We start from the raw sequence: 26,288 nt of genomic DNA, 5'->3' as shown, positions 1-26,288 counted from the left end.
GAAAACCATTCACACCAGTTCAAAAGTGAGGCTGCATCATCATCCTAGAAAGTAAAAGTCCTCTTGTTGTTCATATTAGGAGGGTCACCGTTGTTTCTAATAATAATGGAAGCAACGAAATGATAATGACTTCTTTATAACATCTGCTACAATATTTATTTGTGATACTTTTAAAGCTTCTAAAAATGTGGATTGTTTTGTAAGTGTAAGCCAGGGAGCTCTTTTTTAACTTAAGTACAGTGACGTGTACTTTTGTTCCCCTCAGGGTGAGGAGGGGATCCGCAGGGCCATTTGGGAGAAGAATATGCGCATGATTGAGGCTCACAACGAGGAGGCCGCGCTGGGCATTCACTCCTTTGAGATGGGGATGAACCATCTGGGAGACATGGTGAGTTCAATCTTGTCAAATACCAGATAAAACTTTTTATTCCATGAAGTGCATCATAATTACCGTATTTCCCGGACTACAGAGCGCACCTGAATATTAGCCGCACAAGCTAAAAGCAGGGGAAAATCCTGTTTTGTACATACATTAGCCGCACCTGACTAAAAGCCGCAGGTGTTTCAATGTTGACTTATCATATGTAAGAGAATATGCACAAATCGAATTGTCAGGAAAGAGATGGCTGTTTGGAGACACACCACTTTTATTAATATTTTGAAAAACAAGTTATGGGTACATATTTGCATAACCTTTTAGGGTATGTGTACAAGTAGTGGTAATTACAAGTACAAAACATGTACTGTGCTTCATAAATGAGTAACAAATGTAGTACATAACAATAACCTACAGCACACCAGAAAAATAGATTCAGACTACCTTTTAGGCTCAGGTGCAGTGACACGGCTTTAACAAGAAGAAAAGTCAGTCATTCACCACCATCTTTCTCTTCTTCCTGCGCACTAAAACCACCAAAGTCCTCTCCTCCAGTGTCGGAAACGAACAGGCTCAGGGTGGCTTCATCATCCACTCTCAGCTCCTTTCTTTCGTTGTCACTTTCAAAACCAAAGAAATCCTCATTGTCAGTGTCAGAGTCGAACACCTTCTGAAGAGCCTCCTCTCCATCAGGCAGCAGTCCAGCCCTTCGAAATCCGTTGGTGATCGTGGATGTTTTCACACTTTCCCACGCTGTCAGAATCCAGTGGTGGAGTTGGGCATAACTTGCTTTTTGCAAGTTTATCGCCGCTCATCATCCACGCCTCCAGCTGAACGCGTAGTGCTACTTTGAAGTTTGTTTTTCGCGCTACTTCGTACGGCACTACGTTGCCTGGCGGATGGACATGTGACTAACATACCACTCTTGAACTCCGATCCTTCCGCCAGGCAACGTAGTGCCGTACAACAGCGGAACAAACAAAACAAATCCGCTCATGGACAATCCATAGAAAAGCCGCACCTGACTAAAAGCCGCAGGGTTCAAAGCTTGTGCAAAAAGTAGCGGCTTATAGCCCGACAATTACGGTAAGGACACTGGTTTAGACTTTGTCTAAAACCTGACAAAAAGAAGAGTCAGTGGACATACCATAGCTCACACTGCTCGTCCCAGAAGCCTGTTTCTGAAAAACCAGACGCTCTTATTGGTTGTGGGTCGTCATGCAGTCTGGCACATCTCTGTCCTAATCACGACTCCATGTTCACTTTTTTTACATCTTGTTTTTGACATGTATGTGATCCCAGCACATTACATCTCTATAAGACCATCTGTCCCTATTTTTTATACATGTCACTTGCAGTGTGTAACACACCAACATAGATTTGAATATACTAAAGTACAAAATATTTTGTTTCTTCTGGTACATCTTTCATGTATGACGCTAGACACAATCAAATCCATCTTTTTGAGAAACTGGAACAGCAAATATTTTGCTTGTTTGAGTAAGATCTGGGTAATTTTGACAGTAAAAAATAGCTCCTGCATGTCACATTCATGTTTTCTTCAGCAGTTTTGGCTTTTTGCAGCTGCAGTCGGTTTGTCATCTCTGCTTTTTTTATTCACTAATGCATGCTGCAGCCCCTTGATGTGAAACTGGGTTTGGTGTCCTTAAATCAGCCGGTGTCAGTGACATGCCAGCATGGGTTGTGACTGATGGTGGCTTTTTTTCATCAACACGGAGAGGCTTTAAAAGGCTGCTCCAGAAATGAAGCACAACATGGCAGGGCTCAAGCTCATTTATTAGTGATAGAACAAGTATGCGCATCTGAATTCTTGACAAATGGCCAATTTCATGTTTATGAAATAACAGGTGGTGGGAAATGAAGGATGCTTTTCCATTTTGATTGAAAGCACTTAAATTAAATAAACGAAATTAACAGATGGCCTGTATTTCTTCCATTAATGATCTTTCTACTTTTAGACTCAGCTGTAATAAAAGCCCCAGGGAATCCAGACAATAACAAAGTGGGGATTTTTTTTATTTTATTTAGCAAAAAGTTCCATTGTGGCAGCCAGTAAAAAGTACAAATGTATCACAAATTTGAATTCCCTTTGACCTCTTTATATCCCTCTCTCCTTTACTCCTTTGCCTGCAGTTTCTTGAAGTCTGCAGTTTGTCATATGCACATTTGAAAATCTTTTTGTATTCCAGCTCCCCCCGGCACTCTGGTTCTTTTTCAAGAACACTTTCTCTCATTCAATTATTCAAAAATCCCATTGCCTGGATGTTATGACCTATGACCCCGACTACAACTTTGTTCAAATGTTCATTCAGTAACATCCCTATGATGTGAAACACAATTTAAAATACCTTAACTGTGTTTCTGTTCATGCAGACCTCAGAGGAGGTGGTTGAGAAGATGACTGGCCTGCAAAATCCCAGTGAACCAGGAGCGCAGTTTCACACTGGCTATGGATGACATGCCCTCCAAAATTCCCAAATCTGTTGACTACCGCAAGAAGGGCATGGTGACTTCAGTTAAGAACCAGGTGAGAACTGAATAATATTTGACTAGTTTCTGTCAGTGTGGATTAATATCATCAGCTGAAATGTTGTTGTTTGGTATCATTAGCTGCATGTGTTGGTTTTCAGAAAGCAGCTCTTTAACTGTCAAAGTGCGGCTTTAACTTCTTTTTTTTTTCACAACCACAATTCACTGACCAAGTGAGCATAAAAAACATGTGTGGCTGCTGCTTTTAATAAAGAAAGAAATAGGCACTTAACAAAAAAAAAGCATGAATCAGAAATGTGTGAATAAATAGATTCAGTGCAAGTGTTTTAGAGATAGCATTCAAATGAAATGTGTCAGTCAACACACAATTGATAGCAGCACAAGGGCACAGCTTGTGTAATGGAAACATTTAACGTGATCAAGTACAGTGTAGCATATCGCAACACGGGGCAGACCAAACAGGACAGAGGACAGAGACAATCTGCTCTGTCACAGTTCTTGGAAATCAAATCTGAAACAGCAGGTTTCTTACTGGAGGAAGTTTTTGTAGATTTTAGCAGAGTAATCTACAGTTAGGATTCCTGTGGGCTCTGGCATATGATTGTTTGTCTAAAAGTTTGTGGAGAACTAAGAAAAAGTTCCTAGGGCTATTTTCAGGAAAAGTTTTAAGAGTGAAACTCAAAACCTCTGTGATTTCTGTGGGGAACTGTTACTGTTGAAGGCAGAGGCAAGAATAATGACATCAACTGGGATTTCAGTTACACATTTTATGTTGTGTTCAGTGGCAATATCTGACATTGTTTTACACAAGGTCAAAGTACATGTTTATGAAACCATCTGAAATCAGAAATGAATAGTTTTAAAAAGTTTTATGTAAGTGTAGGTGAACACCTTTATATTCATCTCTAGTATAAATGAAAACATTCAGCAGCCTGTTGCCTTGAAAAAATTGAATGTAATTCACAATTTGTGAAGATTTTTTTTTTTTTTACTGTAACCTCGAAAAAAGAAAAAGGATTCAGAAAAATACTTTGCAGCGTTTATTTAAACATTTAAAGACGTAACCAGTCCCACTTAATGCTCAGATCAACACTAAAAGTAACAGGCTGTTCTCATGGTTAATTGACTTGGTAACAAAGGCCTTCATTATTAGATGTAATTGGTCGTTAAGAGCAAATTAAACAACCATTTATGTAAACAACATTCATCTGGTGGAATTGGTGAATATACTTGTAGGAAATGTTTTACAATGTTCAACAGTTTCTTTATTGTGATAACAAATTATGATAGAAATCATTGTTATATGAGTGTCAAAAATAGGTAACTGTGATAGATAATATAAATTAGTAAAACATAAATTTGAGGGCTTGTGTGTTACGTTGTCTCCCCCTGGCGGATGTATTTGAACACACAGCCATAAACAGGATTTTTTTTTTTTTTTTAGCTCTTGCTTTGGTTCCTTTGGTTCATGAATTATGCAGCAGACTGGTTGCAGTCTCTGCATACTAACAGTTCTGCTGCTTCATCCTGAGCTCCTTTTATGATGACTGAATTCTGTTTCTGATGTTTTCTTCATTTCAGGCAAATTTCTGTTATCGCTGAGCTCAAAGCCACAAACAACATTCAGCGATCTGATTTCAGATTTACAACGTTTTTAATTGGGGCATCTCTAAGCAGCAGAGTGAGGTGGAGCATTAGAGGTGTGAAGACTCAGATATTTCAAAACGAAGGCCAAAAAAAGAAAATAATAAGCTAATAAATGTTCGTCTGATTAGGGAATGAGACACACTTTAAAACCAAATGTATGTTTACATGTAAGTGTTTCAGAGCTATAAGCATTAATCTAGTTTATTACATCATGCACTCCTCCAGGGAGGTTGTTCATAACATGCAGGGAAAGGGATCTGTTCCTTTTCAGGCACAGAAGCATTAGTTACACCCAACACATGTTAACAAGAATAACCTTTTCATTTAAATTCAACATAAACGTTCATCTATATTACAGCAAGTCCCTGTTTCCTGGGTGAAAGCCAAACACGATGGCGGTGTCAGTGATTCATTAGCGCTGGATGTGTCAGTCCAGACCTGTAAAAAAGACCATTTCTCACCGTGTGTCATTAACACTGTTTCAACATTACTGAACACCACAAACTGCCCAGCAGCTGATTCTATTTACAACCCAAATTCACAGCAGTTACAGAATTTCGATCAGCAAACAGAAATGGCTTTCTTTCATTGTCAATGTGGTCACAGTCTGCCTCCCGGTGGACAGACAGGAGAAGACACAGCATTTGCTGTGATGTTGATTTAATCTGTTTAAATGATTCTCTTTAATATGATAAATATGGTTTAAATATGCTGTTATTCCTTGATGACTGATTATTTTATAGGAAAAAAACAGGCTCTCTGCAAATGGTTTGCTTAAACAATAATGCCTATCAGAACAGCTGGGTTTATATTTCCTTACAATGTGCACATTTATTCCTGTTTCCTACCAACTCTGGTCTGGTCTGGGTTTCTTACATTTCTGCTGATTATAGCTTCCATGTCGGCTTAGTTTCCTCTTACTGTTGTCAGCAACAGTCCAGTCACAGTGGTATGTACATATCAAACTAAACCTCTTACTCACCAGTCTTTCTTTGACCCCTGACAGGGTTCCTGTGGCTCCTGCTGGGCCTTTAGCTCTGCCGGGGCCCTTGAGGGGCAGTTGGCCAAGCAGACCGGGCAGCTCGTTGACCTCAGTCCTCAGAACCTGGTGGACTGTGTTACAGAGAACGACGGCTGTGGAGGAGGCTACATGACCAATGCCTTCCAGTATGTGAATGAAAATGGAGGTATTGACTCTGAAGCGGCCTACCCATATGTTGGACAGGTGAGCAACCCACTCTGCCAAACACACAACTAAACTTGAAGTAGCTTATTAATCTGAGCCTTTCACTTCAGTTCGTTTCATGTAGTGAGTGCCACATCCTCTATAAACTAAGCACTTATATTTTAATATCACTGGGTGCTTGAACACATAAAAGCAAGATGGTCCAAAGCAGTCAAGCGGGGGTTTTTAAAGTAATAAACAAGTATAATTTAGTTGGTGTTTGTTGTTTTTTAAATGAGTGATTGCCCCACCTCTTCCAGTACTTAAGATAAGCTCGAAGTTGTTCTGGTAAGGCACTCTTACAAAGAAGCTTTGCACAAAAAGTCTTTTAACCTAGTTGTTATAAATAATACCCAGTAATCAGCTGTTAGCTGCAGATGCATAGATGGTGAAGAGGTTCTCACTTGGCTGTGAGGGTGTCACGTTTGTCCCCTTCACACGCTTCACCAACAACATGCAACGAGGAAGAAAATATTTCATTTTGACAGTAAAGTAGCTGCAAACATCTTACCAGAGGGAGGTGATTCAGCAGAAATGATGAAGTGGAAACTCTCCCACAGAGTGAGCATAGTTTCCTCTTTAGTCATTTGGTAATATGAGAAGGAAGTACATCTGCTCGGTAATGATAAAAATCTGCCGTCTCTCTATTGTTTGGCTAGTTGGAATTGCACCAAACACATCATGTGATATAACATGTGACAGAAGAGTCACAAGGTACTAAAACCTTGCATAGCAAGTATTTTGACTATTGATTTTATACAGCAATTATTAACTTTCTTTTATTGTCGGTTAATCAGTAATAACCATTGGATTAAAATTCGATATTCTACCTAAATATGATTATACTGTGAGGTAAGGACATGAAAAGTAGCATCTTAAATATCAAGAATTGACACTTTTAAAATCGGCAACAAACGCTTTTAGCATTTTCTCCTCCTTTGTCTTGCCTGCAGGATCAGACCTGCCGCTACAATGCATCAGGCATGGCAGCCCAGTGCAAAGGCTACAAGGAGATCCCAGTGGGTAATGAGCGCGCACTGGCTGTTGCACTCTACAAAGTTGGTCCAGTGTCTGTGGGCATCGATGCACAACAGAGCAGCTTCCAGTTCTACAAGCATGGTATATGAACATATGAACTTCTCATATGTCTGGTCAAATGAAATTGTTACCTGCACCTACTTCATATAAGGGAAGGAAAGTGTGTGGAATAAAATCCTAGAATTTAAGGGCCTGTTTAGTCAGGATTTCTTCATTAAATATGAATTAAATCACCTAAACATGGAGTTCACACCTAGTAAAACTAGTAAAACAATTAAACATAACACATCAACAGCTTTCTGGTTATATTCAACATTAAAAAGTGTGCGAGGTACATCGTTTATGCACTGTTCACTAATGCAGCTCACTCTTTTTTTCTCTCTCTCTCTGTTGTGAACCCAGGTGTTTACTACGATCCCAACTGTAACAAAGATGACGTCAATCATGCCGTACTGGCAGTAGGCTATGGAGTGAACACCAAGGGGAAGAAGTACTGGATTGTCAAGAACAGGTGGGACATGTCACTTGTCTGAATGGCATCAGGTGGCTCAAATGTCCACTAAAATTAAGTGTTGGTTGTTTGTTGATTTGTTTTCATGTCATCTGTCAAAATGATAAGCTGAAATGCTGTTTGACTCCTGGCGATATTTCATTGTCTCCATCGTTCCATCTTAACTCCGTCTTTTGGCTTTTCTTCACAGCTGGGGTGAGGAATGGGGCAACAAGGGATACATCCTGATGGCACGTAACCGTGGCAACCTCTGCGGCATCACCAACCTCGCTAGCTACCCCATCTTGTGAAGAGATTAGGGAAAATGAACGGGCTTTGCTTAGACTACTATAAGACGAATATACACTTGGAAATGTTCAGAGTAAATGTTCATTTCAACACATCCGCAACCACTACAGTACAATATGTTTGTTTACAGTCTTTTCTAACAGGAAATGGAATTTGGAGATAACGAACAGGTTCACTGAAAACAGGCATTAAATGTTTCTGAGTCTTGGATTCCAAAAAACACTTTTAAACCATGAGTTATCTCATGCCTGCAGACCTCTGCTGTGCTCTGGTTAATAAAGAAACACATACAGTTTATTGTAACTTCAGAGCATGCTGTTGAATAAACCTAAGCCAGAACACAGGCTTGTTTTATGCTGAAGTCGCAAGTTAAATCTACATATCTACATGGCACAACATACTTTTTCTTTTTACAGTATTTGACTGGTAGTCAGTGATAGTTTCAGTCCCTACTTTTACTTGCTTTCTGTGTGAAAAAAGACAGGAAACATTGCTGTGCAATGGGAGCTACTCCTTTCCTGCTGGTAGTGTGAGTTCCTATAACTATTTTCTCTTGTGATCACAAGGACTTGTCGTTCTGTTCTGCACTTTTCCAATGATTACATTGTAAACAGATGTTTTCTATGAAATTGAATAAAGGGTTCATTTTGACTTTGAATGCCTCATTTGGAATTTTTTTATGTTTTTGTAAAAAACATTTTATGGAATTTTTACAAAAACACAAACAAATATGGGAATAAGTTATGTAAGGATCAGGATATGCACTCAAAAATACTTTCCAATGGTTCTACTCCATGTGGGCACTTAAGTAAGTCAGATGAAAGGATTTAACTGTACAATAATTCAATGATACACCACAACATCATAAACTATAATCATATGATATGCGCAAACCCTGTGTGTTACATTTACAGATTTTCTAAACAGCCTCACATTCCATAAAACTGTAAATGAGCTGCTGTCAGATCATGTTGGATAATACTGGCAGCTTACACTGAAATCATGTCCTTTGCTTCTATCACCCCAACCGGTTGAAGCAGATGGGCGCCCCTCCCTGAGCCTGGTTCTGCTGGAGGTTTCTTCCTGTTAAAAGGGAGTTTTTTCCTTCCCACTGTCGCAAACATACTTGCTCATAGGGGGTCATGTGATTGTTGGTTTTTTCTCTGTATGTATTATTGTAGGGTCTACCTTACAATATAAAGCACCTTAAGGCGACTGTTGTTGTGATTTGGCGCTAATATTCTAATAAGAAGATCATTTGTAACCTTCAGTAAAGCTGTTTCTGTGCTGTGATGATCTCTGAAACCTGACTGAAACTCTTCAAATAAGCCATTCCTCTGCAGATGATCTGTTAGCTGTTTGACAACTACTCTTTCAAGAATTTTTGATATGAAAGGAAAGTTGGAGATTGGCCTATAATTAGCTAAGACAGCAGCTGGGTCTAGGGATGGCTTTTTAAGTAAAGGTTTAACTACAGCCAGCTTGAAGGCTTGTGGTACATAGCCGATTATTAGAGATAGGTTGATCATATTTAAGATTGAAGCATTAATTAATGGCAGGAATGGGGTCTAAAAGACACGTTGATGGTTTGGAGGAAGTAATTATTGAAGTTAACTCAGAAAGATCGATTGGAGAAAGAGTTGTAATTACAACACCACTAGGCTGAAGCGTTGATAGAAGGCAGATTGAATCCATTATTTCATGTTGTTTAGATCAAATTCTGACCCAACCATCTGAATGCGGCAGCAGAAACTGCACTGTAAAAAAAATTGTAATATAAAAGTATTTCACTGTGTATTTTACAGTTTTGTACTGTTTTCCAAGAATATCATTAAATTTACATAAATAGACTGCGATTTTACATGTCAAATGTAAAATAACATGACATCACTGTAAATGTAATAAAACATAATTTTCTTGTTTTTCAAATATATTTGTCTGTACATATGCATATTTAGATTGTTAAAATACATTCACAAATGTATCATAATTTCACAAATATTTGTCCGTTATTTGAAAGATTGAACTCTTAAATTCAAATGTAATGCTATGGAAAAATATATAAAATGATTCTTATAAACTTTTTTTGCATCAAATAATGTTATTTAGGGCGATCGTGGCTCAAGAGTTGGCAGTTTGTCTTGTAATCAGAAGGTTGCCGGTTCGAGTCCCAGCTCGGACAGACTCGGTTGTTGTGTCCTTGAGCAAGACACTTCACCTGCACCTACTGGTGATGGCCAGAGGGGCCGATGGTGCGATATGGCAGCCTCCCTTCTGTCAGTATGTCCCAGGGCAGCTGTGGCTACAACTGTATCTTGCCTCCACCAGTGTGTGAGAGTGAATGGATAGTGAAATTGTAAAGCGCTTTGAGGGTCTCGAAAAGCGCTATATAAATGCAATCCATTATTATTATTATTTAAACCAACTGTTAACAGTATATTTCTGTACATTTAAGTATTATTCATATTGCCGCATCCATTGACCTTGTTTATAGGTAATTTCATTGTTTGATCACGTTAAAATGTTCCTAATTTATGTTTAAAAGCACTTGAAAAAGGCAAAATCCCATATAAAATTAGGGCAACAAACTGCATTGTCATTAATGAAAATAACCGTATTTTTATGAGAAAGTTATTTTCTGTTATTGTATGGTATTATTTTGGCACCCCAGCTGCTGGAATATCACTGTTTTTTGGGATTTTTTTCTTACAGTGTGAGATCCATCACACCGAACAATATTTTTTGTTTGATGATAGTTTTCTCCTGTTTTTAGTAGTTAGGGAGGCAAGTTGCTGTCATTTGGTTTGATTAGGTAAGTTTGGTGAATACTCGAGATAGGCTCCTTTGGTTTGTTGTTTTGTTTTGTTGTTGTTTAGGTCCACCCCAAAGCTATAATCAGCTCCTCGTTTGTGTCAAATAACCTAACGAATCAATATATTGTAAATAAATCATTATCAAACTTTACCAATTGCGTGATGTGGCTGCTTGGCTCTGATGAAGATGGCTCACCCTTACGTTGTGGTCTGGCCACCCCTAGACAGGCCATAACAGCTGCGTCAAGGTTTGACATGTTGTGCATCCAAAGATTTGGAAGACTTTTCCACACACCTTGGTTATAATTACTGATTTTTTTGAGTTACTGTTTCCTTCCTATAATATCAATGGATATTTTCAAATTTTGAACAGCAGGTTATCTTGACCTGTCTATGTGCCTAAATGCAGTGAGTGGCTGCCATGGCACTGGTTGATAATCAGTCATTGTTTTAATGAGTGGTTTAACAGGTATATAAAGTGGCTGTTGTGTTTATATTTATAATTTAATTATTCTACTAAATGTGCAATATTTCTATATTTTTTGAAGTAAGGAACACCATCACCGCAACATTAACCCCCATGACTGTTTTCATGTAGGAAAATGAGTGACGTTTGTATTTTTTCGGCCATAGTTGGCACCACAAGGAGTTTGCATTAATGATTATTATTTATATGGTGCTGAATTACTCTATAAAAGCATGTAGTGCCATGAAACCATTGCTTGAACTTATATGTTCATGACTGAAATGCATGATTTGGTTTGTTCCTCTTTCAGTTTTCTGTGTTCATCCAACAGCAGACAACGTACTGACCTCATGATCTTTCATTTACAGCTGACAGGTCGAATATTTATTTTGACCTTCACTTCTTTCCAGAACCACTTATTCCTGTAACTGCAGAATTAACTTCCAAGATTTTTAATGACCTTCCTGACCTTTCTGATTAGTTTCAATGAATTAAATATAAAATTCTAATAAGTGGATTGCCATAATATCATTTCCATTCTCCAAGTTTCCATTTCCATATTTCTAACCCTCAGAGAAAACTGTCATTTGCACACAGGATAGTCTTATAGTAAGGTTAATATGGGTAGCTACAGCTAAAATTATGATTTTATGCCATTCTGAGGCAATAGAATAGAATAGAATATTAGAATATTAGTCACTGAGATCAAATGAAAACTCAAAGGAAATATTGTTGGAAATAACTTTGTCAGCTTGGTCGAATTTGTAATTTCAAGAAAGGAATTCTGGCATATGAAACATGACTGTGAGATACCTTCTTTGACAAAGCGATGTGCTTCTGTTGTGTTTATTCTGAACTTTAATCTTGCCTCTGTCATACTAATATAAAACAGAAACACAACTCTCAGTCTAATAAGAAGCTAAACTAAAACATAAAATAATAACGAGGAAACCCCAATCTGGAAATAAACCCAACTACACTGAACTAAAGATAAATAACTTAATAAATTAAAACTAAAAAACTTGATTGCTCATAGGGTGTAATGAAAATGCTAAATGTGGGAAGTAAGACACTTTTAATGTGCATAAAATGCTGAGTGTGTGTACTTGTCATACTTTCCGAAAATGTGCAATTGTGTGGTTCAAGTTTTTGGGAAAACCTCTGAATAAGTGTTTTTTGTTTACCTTCTGTTTCATGTCTTATGCGTTCAACTATTCCTTTCCTGCACTGTGAGGAAAACGGTGTAGCTTTTACTTTCGAAAGAGGAAGAACTGCGAGAGAACATGTGACACTTTGCTCATAAATAATAGCAACAAGGAAACGCAGTCAGACTGAATTTCCGCGCAGCAAAGATGAGTCCGACTAATCAAGGCAAGTGAAACACTTTCCAGTAATACTTTAACAGCTTTAGTAGAAATATTAATGGCTGGTAAAACAAAAAGGCGGACATCGCCCCATAAAACGCTTCATAATTTAGTTTACTTTCGTTTTTGTAGCTTTCAAAGACTTTTCTTTGTTCAGGCCGCAGGTGTGTTCAACGATAGAAGTACATTGTAACCTTGTTATAATGTCATCACAGTGAAGTAAAGTGTTTCTATAATGTTAAATAATTGCAGAAAAAGAAATCGTCCAAACACACTCGGTGTATTTTTAGTATATCCTTATGTAATTACACCATTGACAGGAAGGCTGTGCTGTACAACTACGCTGTAGCATTTGTTTAGTAAAACAATTTGAAAGTAATATAAAACCGGAATTCTTCGTTTTTGTATTTGTATTTATGAAACTGACAACAAAACGAAGCGGAAAAAAGAGCCAGTCAAAGTGCTTTTGGGGTAAAAGTCCAAGCAAAAATTGAATAGATCGCTTACTTAAATCGCATACATTAGTATGAGAAGCCTGATGAGTTATAAATTCTGGTTAAAAAATATTATATATATCATATTACATTTAGGTTATACACTGAGGGTACAACCCGTGTGTGTTGTTTGAAGAGGGTCCTTTCCCCAGCTGGGAACTGTACCAGGTGGAGCTTCATATTCATGGATGTACTTCTTGCTTGTTCATAAGTTTCACTTCAGGCCTTGTGACTGTGGCGTCATTTTGAAAATTTTGCACAGCCTTAAATATGTGGAAGTTATACTTGAGACTTCTCTTAACACTCAGAGACTAAAGACACAGTGGTCAGTGCAAAAAGCTGTTTTTTAAAAAGTGACTTTTGCTATGTAGATAAGGCCAATGAGCCACCTCAGTATAAAACCCCTGGAGACAACATCAGCACCAATTATAATCTGGTAACATGCTTGAACACTCAGTTCAAACAGAAGTGTTCAGTGGAATCACTTCACTGTCTTTAGTTTTGTATATCTGCTCTTAGTCATTGTAAGAAAACTGAGCAAACACTCTCCCTTTTTGTATTTTGAGGCCTGTTTGTTGATTCTTGTATGCCTTTTTCAGCTTGTTGCCAGCCCTTCTGATAACAAGTGACGTAAACCAATATTTACAATCATGTTTTTCCGCGTTCTGACTGAGAAGCAGATCAAGACAGTGAAATTGTGAAAAAAAGGCCTTTTAATTTGGGAAAAATTACCATGTATGAATCTAGGAAAATAGTTGTGGCTTCTGTTAACCTTTTAGAGTAAATGTTGGATTTTAATAAGAAGAATTAAATATCAGGGGCTCTCATAAACAAGTTCAGTTGTGCTCATATTTCACTAAACGCCTATTCTTTGTTTTGATTTCCATCTTTTTGTTGTTTTCTTTTTGTCAACATGTAACACAACTCTGAAAATATTTTGGCCTGTGTCGTGCCAGAGTCTCTATGTGTGGTTTTTATGAAACTAAGGTCTGTTTCTGACTGGAAACTTGAGCTCTTTGCCAGGCAGGTTGTTTTCTCAGTGTGTTAGTGAGCATCAGTCTCATCAAAGGTCAGGTGACATCCTGTCTTCTCGTGTCATCGTCTATGTTTGTGTGTTTGCAGGCCTGCTGTTGCTGCTCATCTCCCTGTGTGCCGGGGCAGCAGCCATGTTTGAATCCACACTGGACGCACACTGGGAGCTGTGGAAGAAGACACATGGGAAGAGCTACAAAAATGATGTATGTGACAAAAAGTAGTAATAAATATTTTTTAAAGTGTTATATTTGTATGGACAAACTCTGCACAAGGCTTATAATTAACTTATATGGCATTTTCACCTCATCTGCTCTTTCTTTATGTGAGGTGGAGAATGCTCACCGCCGGGAGCTGTGGGAGAATAACCTGAAGATGATTACCGTGCACAACCTGGAGGCCTCAATGGGACTTCACACCTATGAACTGGGCATGAATCACATGGGAGACCTGGTGAGACACTCTCTTGCTTCATTAATGTTTTTGACTTATGATATTTTTTATTCAATAATGGTGATTGTATTAATGATGTTGAAAAGGTCAACAGGATCAAAGCTGATCTGTATTGAAGAGTAGCTGGGTGTGTGATGGATGATAGATTACTGGCAGAAAACTGAGGCTACAAGTGGCTCAAAAGTCTTTGTGTTCAGGCCCAACAGAGTTATGTCAAAACACTTGACCATCATTTTCCACATAAAACCTCCACAGTGATGCTGGCTCAAAACCTCATGCCACAGTTATATGATCAGTTTCCACCTGCCCCTCAAAATACTTTTTTTCACTTCCTGCGTTTACATCTACACTTCTGCAGCTCACATTTTTAGCTTCTGTAGAAGCACCCTTTCTTCCCTTGTTGCCTTCTCTCATGTTTAAGCTAATGAATGAGAAACTAGAAGTTTACATCAAGAAATATCTCGAGCTTTATGACCCAAAAATTAAGTCTGGTGAGATGGAGCTCTGGAAAATTATTCTTGAGGTGAAAAGTCTACACTGTTAAAAAAAAAAAAAAAATCCTAGAAAAACAGTAATATTCCTGCAGCTGGGGCGCCAAAGTAATAACATACAATAACAGAAAATAACTTTCTCATAAAAATACAGTTATTTTCAGTAATGATAATACAGTTTGTTGCCCTAATTTTACATGGGATTTTGCCTTTCTCAAGTGCTTTTAAACATTAAATTAGGAACATTTTAATGTGATCAAACAATGAAATTACCTATAAACAAGGTCAATGAATGTGGCAATATGAATAATAATACTTAAATGTACAGAAACATACTGTTAACAGTTGGTTTAAATAATAATGGATTGCATACCCTGGGACAGACTGAGAGAGGCGAGGCTGCCATATCGCACCATCTGGCCATCACCAGTAGGTGAAGAGTCTTGACCAAGGACACAATGACCAAGAGTGTCCGAGCCGGGGCTTGAACCAGCAACCTTGTGATTACAAGGCGAACTGCCAACGCTTGAGCCACGATGGCCCTAAGTAGCAATAATAGTGATAATTATTTTATGTAAACAACGTTTATAGGAATCATGTTATATATTTTGCCATAGCATTACATTTGAATTCAACAGTTCAATCCTTCAAATAACGGACAAATATCTGTGCAATCATGATACATTTGTGAATGTATTTTAACAATCATATTTAGATTGTACAGACAAAAAACAAGAAAGTTCTGTTTTATTACATTACAGTGATTTTACGTTAATTTACATTTGAAATGTGAAATCACAGTCTTTTTATGTAAATTTAATGATATTCTAGAAGAACAGAACGAAACTGTAAAATACAAGTAAAATACTTTTATATTAGGACTTGTTCTTACAGTGTAGCTTAAATCAAAAAGACAGCCACCATGGCCTTTTGTTGTCTTGCAACATGTTTGGTCTTCCTGTTGACACATCCTGTTAGTGCTTGGAGCGGCACTTGATGCACCACAATGTTTTTACAGCTCCAGTTGCCTGCAGCTTGGTTAGTAGTTGGATTAGATGCAAAGTTTGATTATGAAATTAAACATTAAAATGACTCTAATGAAGTCAGGGAGATTATAACATATAAATATTGCATAGGGGAGATTTATATGAAAAATTAAAGCTTTTAGAAAGTTTATAAAGCACATTGAAGTTGAAAACTTTGATAACTGTCTGCCAGCTGTGACTGGCTTTTGTTTCTTATTTCATCATTGCCATTTTCTTTCTCATAGACAGAAGAAGAGATCATGCAGTTTTTTGCCAGTCTCACTCCTCCCACTGACATCCAGAGGGCGCCGTCTCCCTTTGCAGGGGCATCAGGTTCTGGCATACCAGACACCATGGACTGGAGAGAGAAGGGTTGTGTCACCAAAGTCAAGATGCAGGTAAAAAAAAAAAAAGAAGAGGGCATTTAAATCAATGTATATGTATTAGTGCTGCTGAGAAGAGCAAAAACATTTGATGTCTCATAGCCACACAGGCAGTAGTGTCAACATATCCCCCATTCATCCTGTTCCTTATTCTTTGAAAAGGTTCATGTTTACACAGGATGTCATTACCACAGTTGCTAGTTTAGCAATTATTTGGTCACATCCATTTGTCTTGGTGCAAAGAAGGTGGGTAGCACAGTCTTACAGGGTTTTTTTTTAACCTAGATACTTTCAAAACTGTCTCGTTATCTTAGTTTTTGGATGATTAATATACAAAAATTAAGGTGAAATAAGGAAATATATGTCTTAATGTTCTGCCTTTTCTTTCTGTATGTAAATAGTCCATTCCAAAGCTTCACTTTATTTGTCTCTAGAAACGTTTAGTGCTAAAATATGCATTACTTTAGGGTATTTTAAATCCATATGACTTTCTGTGCTGAAATTGCTTTGCGTGGAGTCTAAGGGGAAAAATCATAAAGATAAAAATAATAATTTTAAAAGAAAGAAACAGATTTTGATGCCCAATTTATTATTAACTTGTGTTGTGCAGATGAATATCATTTAACCAGAGACACACACATATTGATTTTGGCATTGCTTCTGTTCTGTGCAACAGGGTAAATGTAACTGACCAAAAAACATTCTCATTTAATCACTTGAGTTCTTTAACCTCCTACACCCTGCTGGACCCTTGCTTCACCAACACCTCTACAAACGCCTGTTGAGCTGCCAAACACAGAAATGTGTGAAATGATGCACAAGGAATTTATTCTATTTCTGTCTGATGTAGTGACAAGCTACAGGAACATTGTTGAAGGGGGATTTTTCACTCTGTCTTTATTTATTATTATATCAATGAATTGTATATATTAAATCAAAATCAAGATGGATTTCTTTATGGATTTCTAAGAAGTGTGGAAAGAGACCAGAAAGGAAAACTCAAGCAACAGAACTAATATAAAGAACACCTTTGTTGCCAGACCAGTGTGTTTCAGCTTGTTTATTTTGTCACAGCTACAAGTGCAGTCAGATGTGTAATTTGGGGTCAAAGTTTTACAACCATAATTCCAAGGGTGTTGGGATGCTGTGTAAAATACCTTTTGCTAGTTAGTCTAATTATTTTCAAAATTTTCGTTGCCTCCATCCCAACATTTTTGAGACATCTTTTGCTGCCATGAAATTCAAAATCGAATTCATATTTGTCATGAAATTGTAAAGTGTCTCAGTTTCAACATTTATGGGATTTGCAAATCACTGCAGGACTTTTTTTTTGTAGTTGGTATTGTAAAAAAGTGCATCAGTGCTATTAAGATGGACATTTAGAGGAATACTGAGAATATAAGCATATTTGTATTTTAGATCCTATGGGTTTGTTTTTTTTATCTTAGGGTGCTTGTGGGTCTTGCTGGGCCTTCAGTGCTGCAGGGGCCCTGGAAGGCCAGTTAGCCAAGAGTACAGGAAAGCTGGTGGATCTCAGTCCTCAAAACCTGGTGGATTGTTCCGGCAAATATGGCAACCACGGCTGCAACGGAGGCTTCATGACCCGAGCTTTCCAGTATGTCATCGACAACCACGGAATCGACTCTGATGCTTCATACCCATATACAGGACGTGTAAGTAAACACACAACCTTTTTGTGGCCCTATAAGCACACTTTTGTGCTAAAAGAACATACCTACGTACTTAACTGATGTTTTCAGCTATAATATTAGTGATAGGTGAATGTTCATAAGGTAAAACCAAAACATCTGACTCCATTATTTACAGTAAAAATTGAGTAGACAGGAGCAAAGCTACTTTATTTTTTATTTAATCTAAGGAATGTTACTATTTTTTAATATGTTTATATAATGTTAGTTTATGTTGTCTTTGTCTAATTTAAAATTTTCAATTTAAATATTGTGTTTAAATGATTTTCAGTCATCATATTCTGTTTTATTTTTGTTGTTCATACAATGTGAACAAAGTTTTGCAAAAAAAATAATAAACACAGGACCCTGTATGAGACACCTAGGTGGGTGTATAAAAACCAGCAAGAAGTTGAGTCTGATCCTTCAGGCTGTAGACAGCAACACTCACACTGTGGTCAGCTGTTAACGTCTCTTTGGAGCAACAATAAATTAATCGGAGCGGACAACATGTTTGTCCTCCAGGCTTTATGTAGTTCGCTGTTGTTTGTGTGGAGGAGGCCAGTTCTGAGACGATTCAGCAGACTGTTCCAGCCTCACGGGGGTGGCGATGTTTTTAATTTTAGAAAAAGATATTTGAAAAAGCAACTTTTTGATGTTAAATATTCTATAAGCATAGTGACCAAAAATATTCAATATGGACATGACAATATGTGTGTATTTTGAAAAAATCTTTAGGTTTAGTTTTGTCCTGAAGTACAAATTATGAAACCACTGACTTTCTCTTTTATGAGTGAGGTGCAGTTCAGTCAAGGGAGAGCCTGTTTTCCAGTGTCTGGTGACTAAAGGGGTGGTTTAAAAAAAAAAAACTGCAGCTCATAATCCAAAATAATCCACAACTTTGCCAAAGTATCATTCATATGTAAAATGTCACATTAGAATGGGCAAGTAGAGCAAGCTCAAGGACTGCTCTGCTGGTTGGTGTCACTTCTAGTGGTATGAGGTCCCATCTCCCAGTTTGTTCAGTTCTGTCTAAGGCCTGCCTTGTATGTTTTTAATAAACAAGAATAATTTAAGATTTTTATTTTTTAATTTTTTTTCCTGACTGCATCAGATCCTTTAACATTTTGTCCTTTAACTTCAGGATGATCAGTGCCACTACAACCCAGCAACCCGTGCTGCCAACTGCTCCAGTTACCAGTTTCTGCCTGAAGGGGACGAGAACGCTCTGAAGCAGGGTCTTGCTACCATTGGACCCATTTCAGTGGCAATTGATGCTAGGCGGCCCAGATTTAGTTTCTATAGAAGTGGTAAGATACACTTCGTCAGGTGTCAAGTGTACTCTTGTCTATTAATATGGAAAAATAGTTTTGAGAAGTTTGGAGGAATGAAGATGTTTTGAGAAAAGCTTGAATTAATAAAACTTTCTTGGAAATTATTGTTTTTAGCTTTTTGGAATGTTACAATGAGATTGGTAATTCTTCTTATCATTTCAGGAGTGTATAATGACCCATCATGCACACAAGAGGTGAATCACGGTGTGTTGGCAGTGGGCTACGGTACTCTGAATGGACAAGACTACTGGCTCGTAAAGAACAGGTGAGACATTTTCACTCCACTGATTTCTTTGGAATCTGGGTTATATATACAAAGTGATTTTATAGACAGGGCTTCTATTGTCTTCCACTATCTGTTCACTTATGTGGTGCATTCTGGGAGGACTCTACAAGACAAACAGGAAATGAAAGAGAGAAGTCAGCGCTTTTTAGGAAAGTACATATCATTAACATGCAAAGACTGATTGTTACATTCTGTTCAGACTTTCAGTTTTTGCTGACAGGACTAAAGTGGATTTCTTTAAATTATATATATTTTTAAACTTAAGCAATAACTCTCCAGACTGTTGGGCTGCGATATACCAGTTGGCCTCCATCATTAAATTAAAGTTTAATCAAACATTAGTTATTCCATGGAAACATCAAGACTTCAAAAGAATACAGCCAATCAAAAGTTTGAACATACCCATGTATATAAGTTTCCTATCCGTATTAATAATTAACCATGCACTGCACCTAGTTAAATGTAAAGAAGAAGAAGAAGAAGAAGAAGAAGAAGAAAGACAGCTTTGTTAATGTTTATTCATAGATTAAAACAAAGCAACCAGCTGCTGAATGACATGTGGAGTTTTAAAAACAGTTCAATTTCACCGATGAGCTATTATTTCATAATGATTTTTTTTTTTTTTTTTTTACTCTCCAGCTGGGGAACAACCTTCGGAGATCAGGGATACATCCGGATGGCACGCAACACAGGCAACCAGTGTGGCATCGCTTTGTATCCCTGCTACCCCGTCATGTAACTACAGTGTGCACTGAAATTAAATTCTTGCAAAAAAAAATAAAAAATTCATATATGATGACCCTTTTTTATATGATCACCTCGAAGCTGTAGTTTTTTTTATCTTCAAAAACTACAGCTTCAAACTAATGCCTTTTGGTACTTCTCTTGAGAAATGATATCTTGAGGAGGAAGCATTATATTTTCTTTGGCTTGTGACATTGTGGAAATGCTAATGTTTCTATCTCTGTGTGTGAGTGCTTGTTTAAGAGTCTTTTTTGTATGTTTTTTTTCTTCTGACCCTCTTCTCAAAGCTCAAGCTGCTTTCCGAAAAAGTCTCCTTAAAAGTCAAGATTCAGCAATTTCATTAAAAGATTTCATTTTTAAAAGTTAGTGAGAAATATTTATCCCCAATGTTTACTGTGGTTATCCAGTGTTGGGAAGGTTACTTTTAAAATGTATTCCACTACGAATTACAGAATACATGAAAATGTATTTTGTAACGTATTCTTTTACGTTACTCAATGAGAGTAACGTATTTTGAATACTTTGGATTACTTAATATATTATCATGCTTTTTACAACTACATGAATGTACTATTGCTAGTGATTTATTACTATTACTGAAGGTTATTCACCATACCAAAACCAACAGGATTTTTACATTTTAATATAAAATGAGTATCAGTAGGATGGACATGTATGTCGTATAGAAAACAATTCTGCGCGTATATAAAACAGCTCTGTGGCTCCGAACCGTAAAAAAGGGTCCTCTGGCTAATACGGTGGGTTCCGTGTCAGCTCATAGCTGAAAACTAGCTTTACTTTGTTGTCTGGGTCAACTTTGCTAGCGAGAGACAGAGAGAGGCGTTGAAAGGCTGCTCCAATGGAACTTACTGTTTCGGAGGAAAACACAAACACAGTGTACAGTCGAGTCTTAATAGCGTACTTACAAATGGGCTCCTCAGGCATTCTTTTTGGCTGCAATGGTTATTATTATATTTAGATGCTTCCAGCCTCCCGTTTCTGGTCGGTGAATCTCGTACTTTTCACCTCTTTTTCTCCATCCTCGCGCTCACAGACACATTCCACCGGCGTGGAATTCCCAAAAATAGAGATGGCATAGCCTAACATATGAAACAGAAAAATACCACAGTGTAATCCATTCATTTCAACAAAGTAACTGTATTCTGAATACTACCTTTTTAAACGGTAATTGTAACGGAATACAGTTACTCGTATTTTGTATTTTAAATACGTAACGGCGGTACATGTATTCCATTACACTCCAACACTGTGGCTATTATTAACTACTAAATCAGGGGTAACCAGAAGTACAGACGTCTGTCCAAGGCTACAAGGTTTCATTAAAAATATGTTTATATCTATTGTAAAAAGCTGTGACTTTACCGGATGTTTAGCGCCTGACAATTGTATATTTTTTGACTGCTGCTTTGTTGTTGATACTGATATTATGTAACCTGACTCAATATAAAAATAAAACATTGTCCGAAAATCTGGTTCCTTATTCACAAAATAATGGACACGGAATTATAATATGTAAATTTATAGATGTTATGGTGATAGGTCTGTTACTGAGCATTTATGTTTTTGGACTTCTGGCCTTGTTTTCTTACGATGGTAGCGATTTATGTTTCTTAGTCCTTTTCTGGTATTATTTAGTTTCCCGGTTTAATCATTTAGATTTCTGGTTCTTAATTACTTTGAGTTAGTTCTGTTTCGTTCCCTCTCGTTTGCCTTTGTGTATCTTTATTATGTGAGTCTCCCTTTGTCCCTCATCAGATCCTTGTCATGTTCATCATCCGTCATGTTTCAGGTCTCAGGTTTCCTTGTTCCAGGTACCTTGTGTTTAGTTTTCGTTGGTTTAATCTTAGTCTCCCTTTTGCTTTGGTTGTATTTTGTGCAGTCAAAAATAAAAAGCTCACTTTCATTTTTGACTGCAGTCCAGTACCGTGTCTTTAGTCTGCATTTGGGTCCACACTCTGTCCACTCTCCACACAGTCTGCCATCACAGACCTGACAAAGGGGGGGATATGTATTTATGTAAATATGCCTGGGAGGTTGAGGGTTTTAACTGATCAGGTACTAAATTGTGCATGTTATACAGCATTTTTGTTAAACAAAAAGGACGTTTAAAAAGAAGAGTTGGTTTCGTGAGGGTGTTTTCTTGTTTTTGGATCAAATAAAAAATAAATCAGATTTCAGAGCAGCTACTGGTGCTGGAGTTGGTCCTTAAAACCCACATATCTTTCCTGCTAACACCTTGAACAAGGTCAGAATAAAGTCAACAGACTGCAGTGTTGGGTTACAAATGAGTCATTTTTAATTTTTTTAGTGCAACATCACAACAAACAATTTTCACATGAGGTATTCAAAGGGATTTTCTTTAGTTGTTGATACAAAATGTCCCACCATGATTGACGTTTAAAGTTTTGTATATCTTTTTTTAAAGCCTTTGGTTGGTTAGCCACATTCATTAGCAAGGCAAGTTTATTTATATAGCACAATTCAACCACAAGGTGATTCAAAGTGGTTTACAGAGACATTAAAAAACAAAAACGAATAAAAAGCATGATTTAAAATTGATTAAAAAAAAACAGTAGATAAAATCAGAACAGCAGATGAAATCAGTAGTTAAAATGTAAGCTTTGAAATTTAAGCTTAAAAGTGTGGATTTGGTGTTTTACTCAAATGCAGCTGAGAATAGGTGAGTCTTCAACCTGGATTTAAGTAAACTAAGCAAATTTCAGCTGATCTGAGGCTTTCTGGGAGTTTGTTCCACATATATGGAGCATAAAAGCTGAATGCAGCTTCTCCGTGGCTGGTTCTGACTCTGGGAACTGATAAAAAAAAAAACGATCCAGATGACCTGAGGGATCCGGAAGGTTCATAGTGGGTCAGGAGGTCACTGATGTATTTTGGTACTAAACCATTCAGAGCTTTATAGACCAGCATCAGAACTTTAAAGTCTATCCTCTGACGGACAGGCAGGCAGTGTAAAGACCTCAGAGCTGGACTGTAGTAAGTCTAACACATGGACAAGAATGGCACAATAAAGCATGGTGGGTCGAGTCAAGCTGGGGAAAGTTAGACTCAGTCAGATATTTCCCACAGCCTTTCCAGTTTAAAGCTTTTTGTATGGATCTTATTAATTTCTACTTACAACAGTGGGATTGAACAGTATTTCAGCTACACTAAACATTTTGAAAAGAACAGGTGGGAGGGACACAACAGTTCCCCTGTTTGTCACGGTGCTGGGTCGGTGACCCAGTGTTTTGAGTTTCTTGTGTCTCTAAATTTTTGTATTTTTATCTTACTTCTCTTTGTTGCCCCAGTTTATTCTTTAGTCTAGTGTCTTAGTTTGGCTTTCTTGTATTCTCTTTAGTTTTCTAAGTATTTAGTAGCTGCCCTCCATGTCTCCTTGTTGTTGTTTTCTGTGTTTCTTAGTGCTGTCTCCCCTAGTCAAGTCTGTGTCTGTTACATTTCCTGTTTTACTTTGAAGGTCTGTGTCCTACGTGAATGTACTGAGTTTCGCTTCCTTTGGGTCTGGTTATGTCCAATTTCTCTCAGCTGTGCTCCCCTTCTGTGTCTCATTCCCCTCGTTATTTCCCAGTGTATTTAAGCCCTGTGTTTCTCTGTGTTAGTGTTGAGATCTCTCATATGCTGTGTGTGGTTCTCCTTGTGTTTCCTGGTGTACCTTACATTTAGATTTTCCCAGTTTAATATTGTATTATTTGTGATCTGTTTTCCAGCAATAAAGCTGTGCTTTTTGAGTTTATTCCCCGTGTGCCCGTGAGCAGGGGCGGATCTAGAGAAATTTTCTTAGGGTGGCAAAGAAATCAACCCCCCACATATGCAGGTGGTTACATATGGTTAAAATGATTCAAATGCACTAAGTATACACGTTTTTCGTATAAATATAGTCTATAACTTAATTATTGTCTGTAGCCCACATAATTACACACTTTAGTTACATAAAACATGTGAGTTTTGATGTTATGTACTGTATAGCCTGTATATTAAATAATATGTAGCCCAATCCAGAAAGCTACACAACATGGAGCGGTTCATTTACAAACACAAGTCTAATTTAAGTTTCACACTGTTTTTTGTTAGAAAACAATCACATTGTTAGATGCTTAAATTACACAAAATGTCAGAAATGCACTGTCATGAACAAAAATTTAAACCTAATTTTTCATCATTTGTTGGATTAACCCACTGAGGCCTGAAATACAACCGGCCATTTTTGACTCCTTTTGAGTTTACATTTGTTTCATTTTATTTTTTTCCCCTTGCCTTGTTTGGTATCATTCTTTTCAGCTCAACTGAATTTTGTTGTTTTTTTCACTGACATACTGCATTTGTACTACAATTACTATTAATAGTACTATTACTGATCTGAAATCACACAAAGAACTTAAAATCCTAGTAGTATTTTTTACTGTAAAAAAAAACCAGACATTTTGAGTAAATTTTTATAACTTGAAATGCAAATATAAAATGTACATTTTCTAAACATATACAACTATTTATCTAAAAATGCAGACAATACACCTGCTGTTTGTTTTGTTTTTTCATTTTCTACAACCATTTAAAAATATTACTAAAACTAAAATGAGAGAACAATCAGGTTTCGCAATAAGATGCCCCACAAATGATGTGTGCCAGTAAAAAAAAAGTTTGTCCACCAAAAGACAGAGGAGAACGGCACAGGGATAAACCTGCAGGCCTGACAACAGGAGGTGTATCACTCCGCTGGTTTTCTACTTAGTGACAGTGTTTACCTTTCAAATGTGCCTTTGTGACATTCATTAGTCCCCTCACTGACACACAAAACAAAACGACTACACAACAGAACAGCTACACAAGTCAACACAACACACTAAGTATACACTCCACACGTCACAAATCTCCCACATCTAAAAACTCTCTCTCTCGCTCTCTCTCTCACTCGCTCTGTCTCGCTGCCATTACTGTCACTGTCACTCCCAAAACTTTTCCCTCTTCCTAAACAACCAAATCCCACATGTTGACTTTTTTTTAATTCGTCCACATGGTACATTTTTCTACCGATAGGAAAGAGGTGGCTTTTTTTCCTTTCTTTACTGTTTTCACGCTGTCCTTAGAAAACGCTTAAAACACACACACAAAAACGTGACGACAGTATTTAGAAAAAGCATGGCTTATATATATTATCATAACTCTGGATTTACTGGCCTGTAATTAAAATTTAAAAACTTTGAAGTCCGAACTTTCAGTGTGGGCTGAAATAGAGACTCAGCGTGGCTGCAGCTTTTTGCTATGTCAGCTTAAAATTGTCATGGAGGTGGAGGTGCAGCATGTCCGTGGACCACATGGTTAATAACACTCACCTTCCTTCCATTTCCAGAGTGTAACATCCAACCAACTGTGTAAAATTGAAAAGACTGACTTCACAATTTGTGAAGATTTTTTTTTTTTTTTTACTGTAAACTCAAAAAAAAAGATTCAGAAAAACTTGGAAAAAAGCTTGAATCTTTGCAGCATTTATTTAAACATTTAAAGACGTAACCAGTCCCACTTAATGCTCAGATCAACACTAAAAGTAACAGGCTGTTCTCATGGTTAATTGACTTGGTAACAAAGGCCTTCATTATTAGATGTAATTGGTTGTTAAGAGCAAATTAAAAAAAACATTTATGTAAACAACATTCATCTGGTGGAATTGGTGACTATATTTGTATGAATGTATTTCAACAGTTTGGATGACTGAATGTGTAAAGCGCTTTAGGGTCCTTAGGAACTAGTAAAGCGCTATACAAATACAGGCCATTCACAGGCCAGATAATATAAATTAGTAAAACATACATTCTTTGAGGGCTTGTGTGTTACGTTGTCTCCCCCTGGCGGATGTATTTGAACACACAGCCATAAACAGGATTTTTTTTTCTTTTTTTTAGCTCTTGCTTTGGTTCCTTTGGTTCATGAATTATGCAGCAGACTGGTTGCAGTCTCTGCATAGTAACAGCTCTGCTGCTTCATCCTGAGCTCCTTTTATGATGACTGAATTCTGTTTCTGATGTTTTCTTCAGTTCAGGCAAATTTCTGTTATCGCAGAGCTCAAAGCCACAAACAACATTCAG

At 37.4% G+C, this 26,288-nt stretch overlaps 1 protein-coding gene and 1 pseudogene across 2 annotated transcripts; both read left to right on the top strand.

Annotated features, from left to right (window-relative positions):
- The first annotated feature begins 270 nt into the window (after positions 1 to 270).
- Positions 271 to 8,247, top strand: LOC146565116 (cathepsin K-like; annotated as a pseudogene). Its single transcript, XR_014894506.1, has 6 exons — positions 271 to 388; positions 2,771 to 2,924; positions 5,541 to 5,759; positions 6,713 to 6,878; positions 7,200 to 7,308; positions 7,499 to 8,247. The product of XR_014894506.1 is annotated as a cathepsin K-like (transcript).
- A 3,886-nt stretch (positions 8,248 to 12,133) lies between these two features.
- On the top strand, positions 12,134 to 21,658 carry LOC146565115 (cathepsin S-like). Its single transcript, XM_085293035.1, has 8 exons — positions 12,134 to 12,246; positions 13,856 to 13,971; positions 14,096 to 14,218; positions 15,980 to 16,132; positions 17,566 to 17,790; positions 18,950 to 19,115; positions 19,302 to 19,404; positions 20,065 to 21,658. The coding sequence occupies exons 1-8, from the start codon at positions 12,228 to 12,230 to the stop codon at positions 20,162 to 20,164; spliced, it is 1,005 nt and encodes a 334-aa protein (XP_085149161.1). The 5' UTR covers positions 12,134 to 12,227; the 3' UTR covers positions 20,165 to 21,658.
- The last annotated feature ends 4,630 nt before the right edge of the window (positions 21,659 to 26,288 follow it).

This window comes from Mchenga conophoros, linkage group LG11 (genome assembly GCF_057382185.1).
Source record: "Mchenga conophoros isolate Kocher_MC1m ecotype Shallow Benthic linkage group LG11, M_conophoros_male_GT1.1, whole genome shotgun sequence".
NCBI classification, from domain to species: Eukaryota; Metazoa; Chordata; class Actinopteri; order Cichliformes; family Cichlidae; genus Mchenga; species Mchenga conophoros.
This window is presented reverse-complemented; position numbering and strand designations above follow the sequence as displayed.

Bases quoted from the DNA above. Each gene is read 5' to 3' on its own strand.
- LOC146565115 (XM_085293035.1), top strand. The intron at 14,219-15,979 runs GTGAGACACTCT...TCTTTCTCATAG, and splicing joins TGAATCACATGGGAGACCTG to ACAGAAGAAGAGATCATGCA. The intron at 19,116-19,301 runs GTAAGATACACT...TTATCATTTCAG, and splicing joins ATTTAGTTTCTATAGAAGTG to GAGTGTATAATGACCCATCA.